General features: G+C 41.7%; 1 protein-coding gene across 3 annotated transcripts; it reads left to right on the top strand.

Moving 5' to 3' along the window:
- The first annotated feature begins 1548 nt into the window (after positions 1–1548).
- srsf6b (serine and arginine rich splicing factor 6b) lies at positions 1549–6122 on the top strand. 3 transcript variants are annotated; one of them, XM_030776912.1, is made up of 7 exons: positions 1549–1738; positions 2636–2791; positions 4278–4395; positions 4482–4684; positions 4803–4868; positions 4958–4993; positions 5117–6122. In XM_030776912.1, exons 1-7 carry the CDS (start codon positions 1632–1634, stop codon positions 5412–5414), a joined length of 984 nt encoding a protein of 327 aa, XP_030632772.1. In that variant the 5' UTR covers positions 1549–1631; the 3' UTR covers positions 5415–6122. The 3 variants fall into 3 exon arrangements, with proteins under 3 accessions (XP_030632772.1, XP_030632769.1, XP_030632770.1); XM_030776909.1 differs by having other exon boundaries at positions 2636–2796; positions 4274–4395; positions 4803–4880; positions 4958–6122; XM_030776910.1 differs by having other exon boundaries at positions 2636–2796; positions 4274–4395; positions 4958–6122.
- The last annotated feature ends 2032 nt before the right edge of the window (positions 6123–8154 follow it).

Genomic DNA, 8154 nt, shown 5'->3' on the forward strand with positions numbered 1-8154 from the left:
CAGAACACTTTTTAAATTAATAGTGAAGAATAACACTTGCTTCTTATGTTTAAATATATCTCATTAGTTTTGTAGCACAGGGGGCAAAACACATTTCTTAGAATGCATCATAGCCCTGAAGGTTTACCCAAAGGCCTTCAAAAGGAAGCTAAACAAATTCATAGATCGTACAGCCTCAGAGCACACACATAATGTTAATCATCCTTCATATAAATTAGGGTTTAATATTACTTTTTAAAGGAGAGAATACAATTGCCTGTCATATGTACTATGATAAAAATTCAAAGTAATGTGCTTATGTGTGTGTGTGTGTGTAATGCTATATAAACACCATCAGCAGAGGAGGGGAAAAAGTGTTATATTTGGTACCAGGCAGTGGGTGATTGGATTGTAGGGATAGGAATTGACTAGAGGGAATTTGTCTGAAATTTTGTTGGGGGGAAAAAAATTTCCAAATTCAAAAATTCTTTTGAATTCAAACTCCAATTCCACAACCTGTGAGGTATGCCTATTGTAGTTCAAAGTCAAACATATAGGCTAAAGTGAATTGAAGACCGTTCTTGAGCATGGACCTGATCTGATCCAACAGACAAACTCTCGATACCAGGGCAATTATCTTCCACCAAACGGGAATTCCTAAGACACTACTGAGAGAGAAGTGGATAATAATAATAATACAAGTTTATTCAGAGCCCAGTATCACTATTAATAGTCTCAAAGGGCTTTACATGTCCATAACAAAGTCAAATCAAAATGATACCATGCGTAAGTTACACAAAATAGCTTTAGTCTGGTTTAAAAGTATGAAGAGAGTTTGCCTCCCTAATGTCTGTAGGTAAACCATTCCAGAGGAAGGGAGAGCGGTAGGAAAAGGCTCGGTTGCTTGCGGACTTCTTTTTAACTCTTGGAACGACTAATAGTCCAGAATCTGTAGAGCGCAGGGTGCGAGGCGAGTTATAGGGTGTAATTACGGTAGATAGGTAGGCCGGCGCAAGCCCATGTAAAATTGTATATGTTAATAAGAGGACCTTAAAATCTGCCCTTGCATGAATTGGGAGTGTAATGTGGTCAAACTTCAGTGTACAGTGTACAGAACATTGCAGTAATCGAGGCGAGATGTGACGAATGCGTGAACAATGGTTTCCGCATCAGCCATACTTAGAAAGGGCCTAATTTTAGCGATATTACGGAGGTGATACAAGGTAGTTTTGGCTTTGTTTTGATATGAGTGACTAGAGTCAAATATCACACCAAGGTTTTTAGCTGTAGAGTTTTGAGAGATGATGCAGTTGTCTAAATTTAGGGTAAGATCACTAAAAAGATGCTTATGCGTAGGCTCTGAGTTAATTTTATACACTCTCTATGACTGTTTTATCTGTCCATCATGAATGTTTGGATTAATCAGCGATACAAATAACCATGGACTGTGAAAACATCTCACCTTTGCTGCTTTAAGCTTATGGTTTATGCACCGGATGTGACGTCGTTCAAGCGGATGACCAGGATATTCCTCTTATAAACGTAGAGGCCATTTCTTTTCGTCTATCCTAGCGGGGTGCTCAAGACAACATATAGCTACGCTGATACGTTCGGTATCTGTTCATCCGATTGTATTTGGCATAGCCTCAAATATGCCTCGTGTGTATGTCGGTAGGCTGAGCTACCATGTCCGGGAAAAGGACATTCAGAGATTTTTCAGTGGTTATGGCAAGCTTTTGGAGATTGACTTGAAAAATGGGTAAGTATTTAACGGCAAGTAGAAGCGCAGAGGTATGTTGCCGATCACCCGTATTGGGGCCGCAAAGGATATTTACAGCGTAACCTATTATCAAAATTCATAGAAATCAATTTTTTAACGTTTCCAGTTGAAGCTACTTTAAGTAAGCGTTTATCCGAAGTGGGTGAACATCAACATGAATTCAAGTGAGAATACCCATATTTCTGTCGCGTGGTCAAAATGGCGGGCGAGACAACATGAAGCTGTATAGCACGCTAATGCTATTCTGAGTTGCTTGCATTTACGTTCTCTGGTTTGTTCCAATGACGCAGGCGGACAGTTGCATTTCGAACGTTTTAAGTTAACGCAAATAAGTTAAGTTATATTAATTACCCTTTTCTGTGAGGTGCTTACGTGAAATTACAGTACGTCGAGCTGTCTGTTTGTCAACAGCTAATGCGTTGATTTACCACTTGGTGTAGGGACCACGCGTGGTCCCAACGGTTTGCGTTGCACACCTAAATAAATCGGTTGGCTAGTCCCTGTCATTGGTCATATGAAAACATTCGATGGACATGCAATATTCAAGAGGTGCCATTTTAGAACGTTTTACACTCTGCACTGTATAACATGTCACTCGTTTGGGCATTCAGGCCTTAGCGTTTGAGTAACGAGTTGGCTCCGCAATGTTACTCAGTCTTGATAAAAGTCATTCTTGTCTCGTAAACATGGCAAGTGTTGAAAAGCTCCCTATTTAAAAAAAAAATGAAATTGAGAACTACTAGCAAAGGTACGGTAAAAAGAGAATGATTTTTTTCTAACTGTAACATGAATAAGTATTTATCCTTAGTGGCTGCTTGTTACAGTGACTACCTGCTGTCTATGGTCATTTGTATTCATTTACAATTTCTCTTCTAGGTATGGATTTGTGGAGTTTGAGGACACACGTGATGCCGATGATGCCGTGTATGAACTGAACGGCAAAGAGCTGTGCGGAGAGCGTGTAATCGTCGAACATGCTCGAGGACCACGGCGGGACCGAGATGGATATGGTGGGGGTTATGGGGGTGGTGGGCGCAGTAAGTGCAATTTAATGCTACATATTACACACTATTACGTTTATTCATTTCAGGTTCAGAGAGGATGTGGAAAGGTCCGGTCAACACTTAGTGTTTTATGTGTCTTCATAGCCAGCCATCTCTGTGGGAAATCAAACAGAGGAGTGGCAGCGCCTGAGGCTTTTCATCCACTGCTCACTTTAATTCATCTCTCCTTCCTCTCAGGAACGCCATTTACAAGCCTGTGTGTGGGGGAAGAGAAAACTTAAGTGTTAGGCTCGCCCAGCTTTGAACTTACTTCCATACACATTATTATTGTGTGTGAAGCGTTATTCTTAGCAAGCTGTGTATAAGCTTGGCCATTACCAGATACGGGACCCCTCCTCATATGCAATGGTATGCTGGGTCATTCGTAAGAGCTGTGGGAAGAGAAGATGGGGGGGGTAAATGTTCGATTTTGCTTACATGTCAGCACTACGGCTTTACCACACAATCAATTTCATGATTGTAATTGGAGTATTCTTGTGGAAAGAGTATCTACACAACAGGGAGCCTGACTGGCATGTAAACAAAGGTTATGACGTGTGCACTGTGTATATACATTTGAATTCAACATTAACAAAGTCCTTGATGTTTCAATTTGAAAGAGTCCACTGCGGGCTGAGTCCGAGTCCATTGAGGCTAAGATGACTGCCTGTCCCGTTTGGCCTTGGCTTTCACCTTACAATGTGTGTGTGACCTTTGCCCTTTGACCCTTGGCTGACCTAACCGGAAGCCATGATGACAACAGCCTTTTGCCAATAGACCAGGGTGATGGTGAGGAAACCCATTGGTTTTTATGTTGAACAAAATATCGGAGAGATAAAGCCAAAAAATGTAGCCGCCAGCTAATCTGCATTATTAAGGAGCAATGGGCTTCCGTTGCTATGTGTCTTGTGCTGTCACTAGGCAGTGGTAAAACTTGTCAGCAACTGATGTGAGTATGTAATCTTGGTTCCGTTCCTGTTTCTTTCTGTTAGCTATATTATGAGGGTAATATCTTTTTTTGAATTTCATGGCTGTTCCTATCAACTCGAAGAACAGTGTCTCTTTGTTAATGGAGCAGTACTCAGTTGCTGTGTAAATTAGTATGAGCAGGGCACTGTTGTTCTTAAGCGTCTAAGTGAAAACCAGGAATGTGCATTTCATTGTCCATTTTAATACTGAGAGGAGCATTAGCCAAGCATGGTCACCAACCTCTGCCAAGGTTCATAAACCTCATTAGTGAGATCTCTCAGAATATGTGGTATTGCGGTTTACTTTTCAAGGAGTATTTAAGTATGATGGAATGCCTGAGAGAGGAATACAAATTGGTGCAGTCAGTGCACATCAGCATCATGCTATATGCTCCTTGATCACATCTGAAGTGGCCACTCTGTGTTTTTCTGTTCTGCCCTTGAGTTCCATTCTGACTTGGTGTTTTTTTTTTTCCCCTTTCTTTCCTCCACACTGTTTAAAGGCAGCAGTGGTTATAGCAGCAGGAGCCGCAGTGGTAGGGATAAGTATGGGCCACCTGTGCGCACGGAATACCGTCTTGTTGTGGAGAACCTGTCGAGTCGCTGCAGCTGGCAGGATCTCAAGGTGAGAATAGACTGTTTGCCCTTAATGAGGTATAAATTCACTTCTCATTGTGCTTTAAACATTCTTTTTCTTTTTTTCGGTTTTAGGACTTCATGCGCCAGGCTGGTGAGGTGACTTACGCCGACGCTCACAAAGAAAGAACCAATGAAGGTGTGATCGAGTTTCGCACTTATTCTGACATGAGAAGAGCCCTGGACAAGTTGGATGGCACCGATATTAACGGGAGAAAAATCCGTCTGGTGGAGGACAAGCCCAGGCGAAGGAGGTCTTACTCTGGCAGCCGATCCAGGTGAAGTTACAAGCACAGAATAGTCACAGGACAATCTTAATGCTTTATAGAGTTGCTTTTGACAGTGCACATATGTGACATTGCTCTGTCTCAACCTTTTTTTTTTTTTTCCCTTCAGGTCTCGCAGCAGACGACGCTCACGTAGCAGAAGCCGTAGGAGCAGAAGCTCTCGCAGCAACTCAAGGTCTAGTTCTCGGTAACCTTTTGTCTGGCCACATTTGTTAAGCAAGCTTTGTCTCTCTTCACTATATCTCATCTGACTTCTCTTCACAGGTCTCGGTCCCGCAGCAAGCGCCGCTCCCGTTCCAGGTCTGGACGCAAGTCCCGCTCCAGATCCAGGAGAAAGTCCCACTCCAAATCTCCTGCCAAATCCCGATCCAAGAAGTCCCGTTCTCGTTCACGCACTCGCAAGTCTCGCAGCCGCTCTGTTAGCCACAAATCCCGATCTCGTTCAGACGCCCGCAAGTCCCGCTCCAAGAGCCGCTCCAAGGGTAAGTCAGAGCGAGATTCCCGTAGTCGCTCCAAGGAGAAGTCTGTGAGCAAGAAATCTCGTAGCCGTTCCGCCTCCCCGATGGAGAACGGAAACGGAGAGCGAGCTAAGTCAGCATCTCGGTGTCCATCGCCACGGGAGGACCGCCGTCCCTCCAAATCACCGGCCAAACGATCAGCCTCGCGTTCCGTCTCCCGGTCAAAGTCCCGTTCACGTTCCAGGTCTGCATCTCAAGACTAAAGGTCTACCCAGTGTACTCTTGAGTTTTGAATTGGTATTGATATTTTGAAGACCGCAGTTGCAAATTTGATTGAGATTTACCCCCTCTCACAGCACTTGGCACCAAGTGTGTGCTTCTGTGTAAATTCAGAATAATTTTCAATATTGCATGTGAATGAGGGAGTAAATGTGTACATGGCAGTGAAATACAAGCTAGAGGAGCTGTTTTTCCTTTTTCCTCACGTATTTTGCATAAGTCATGTTTAGAGTGCCAGACTGAGTGAATGCATTGCATAAACCTTTTTCCCTTGGTTTGACTGGTTGCATTGCATAAATCCTTTTTTCAGGAGCTTCAATTGGTAAGCTACATCTTTTATCAATGCGGATATAACCATGTCTCCTCTCAAGTCTCCTACTATAGAGTTTACAGAAAAGGTGATTTCTGATCAAGCCTAATGCCCCCCCCACCCACCCCTCATGTTCATTCTTTTTGGGAAGAAATGCGTCTTTGCTGTACAGTTCTGTTCATTTTGTTTTCATGTATGAACCGCTTTCTGTTAAATACAGTTTCTCCACTTTTGAGTGTTAGTAATGATGTAACATTTCTCACCTTAATACCTGGGAAACCCCTGACCGTGTAGTCCTTGTTTTCTTTCTTTTTTCTCCACCCAGGTTTTTGCTTGATTTTATAAATTTCATGTGTATTGATCAATCCTTTGTAATATTTTAGTTAAATAAACATGCTTGATTTGAAGTGTTGTTGTGAAATGTCTTTTTTGCCAGACTGGGAAGTGTTCAAGTTGAGTACAGCACATGATGGGGATTCAGGTTGAGTTTAATGGCAGAAAGTCTGGAAAATGGCAACATCGTAGTGATTAATATTCAACACTCATTAAAATATGCAGCAGCCTACAGATGTGTGTTACATATTTCAACATCTAAGTAAACTGTGATTAAATCTGCATGTCTCCATACAGTAGATGTTACCTCCATGTCTTAAGCTTCCTTTTTCTTAAGTGTCCCCCACTGAACACTAATAAAATATGAAACTTCCATTGCTATGACAAACGTCTGGATATTGATTGTGTAGTTTTAGGCAGCTGTTTTTGTTCAGTTGGGTTGTATATGGTAATTGCCCTAAATTACAGGGATGTGAAGATGTGTATGGACCTGGCCTGCAGTGAACAATGGTGGTTTTGTCAAGTAAACTGAGAACAGCAATGACTTGTAGTTTTTTTAAATAGCACAGGTATCAGCATGAGCTAATGTAACATATACATCTCATTAAACACCAAGTCAAGGCTAATCTATGACAAATCCAGTCTCAAATAGTGAGAATGAATAATTTTATGAATAGTTCTATCTTGAATAATGTACTGTGTAGCTTTTTGTTTAAGGTAACTGGTATACACTAATAAATGTCACTGGCCAGTGGAAAAAAGGGGAAACATTTTTATTTCTTGGACTCAGTATTTTATTACTTATTTCAGCAATTGATCATTCTTCTTCATCCTTTGTGCAACTTCGAGTATTCATTGGAGATTGGGTGAAAAAGGATTAGGGTCGGCATAATGTTGAGTGGATGAACAAGTAATGTTGATATTGTAAATAGTGTCCAAAAGTGAATACGTCTCGTTCCAACTCATACCACAAATACTTGAATGCACTGAGATCTGGTGACTTGGGAGGTCACAGCTGTGAGCGGAATTCACTTTCACGTTCATAGAACCATTCTTGAACAATCCTAGCTTTGTGCCATGCTGCATAATCCTACTGAAAGAACCCATTTACATATGGATAGACTGCTGCTGTGAAGGAATCTACCGGTGGCACTGAAACGTTGTATGACTCCTACCAGATTTACTATAATGGGCATACCGACAACCTAAAGTGATCTCATATTTTTTTTCCGGGTCTCCTCCTTGGTTGTTTAACCATTTTGTCATATTCAGAGAGAGCATACTGCCACTTTTGCACAGTTGAGGTGGCAACACTACTACCACTCTTCTGCATTTTTACAGGTCACTCTCCACAATGTTGACAGGTCAGTTACACCTATTTAACAACATTCACAGGTCATTCACAGCAAACACCAGTTTTCCTGCCAGGATTCTAATGCCCCTCCTCTGCTCTGAGGGTTTGGAGAGTGGTTTTTCAGTACATGATATTCTAAAAGTAGTTTTTCCAGACATCTGATACCAGATAACCTGTCCAGATGTATCTGAAATATATGCAAGTATTCTGCACAAGGCGTTGTGTCGCACCTTCCACATTTTTTCTGGCTTCATGAGTTTGGCTGCATCCCCTTATGGCCAGTGTTTATTCTTTACATATTACAATTTTAAATTAAATTACACAGAAACAACAGGCAACCAATGTAGCCTACAACGGGACTGCAGGGTAGATTTCCCTTCCTTTACAATGTTCCTGTACCTTGGTGCTGCAGACCTGAATGCTGATTAAAAAACACTGCTTTTTACTGTATGTGAACATTTACATATCACAACTGTGATGTACAAAAACGTCTCTTGTGATAAAGCTGCTCAGTCTATTTCCCGAATCATGTATTAGTTTAGATGATGTCTGTAACTTCACTGTTAGCGACCAAAGGCTGTGTTGAAAGTGTTCCGCGTGGTTGCTATGCTCCAAGCGCCCATAGTTACTGTGTTGGCTTCGGAAATTACCCATAATGCACCGAGGCAAGGTTCTCAAAAATGGATCAGATTTAAGGTAATTTAACAAAAATGTGTTTTTAACATGA

Source organism: Chanos chanos, chromosome 6, assembly GCF_902362185.1.
Source record: "Chanos chanos chromosome 6, fChaCha1.1, whole genome shotgun sequence".
In the NCBI taxonomy this organism is placed as follows: Eukaryota; Metazoa; Chordata; class Actinopteri; order Gonorynchiformes; family Chanidae; genus Chanos; species Chanos chanos.

Bases quoted from the DNA above. Each gene is read 5' to 3' on its own strand.
- srsf6b (XM_030776909.1), top strand. From the start codon at position 1,632: ATGCCTCGTGTGTATGTCGGTAGGCTGAGCTACCATGTCCGGGAAAAG. The intron at 2,797-4,273 runs GTAAGTGCAATT...CACTGTTTAAAG, and splicing joins TTATGGGGGTGGTGGGCGCA to GCAGCAGTGGTTATAGCAGC. The intron at 4,881-4,957 runs GTAACCTTTTGT...TTCTCTTCACAG, and splicing joins AACTCAAGGTCTAGTTCTCG to GTCTCGGTCCCGCAGCAAGC.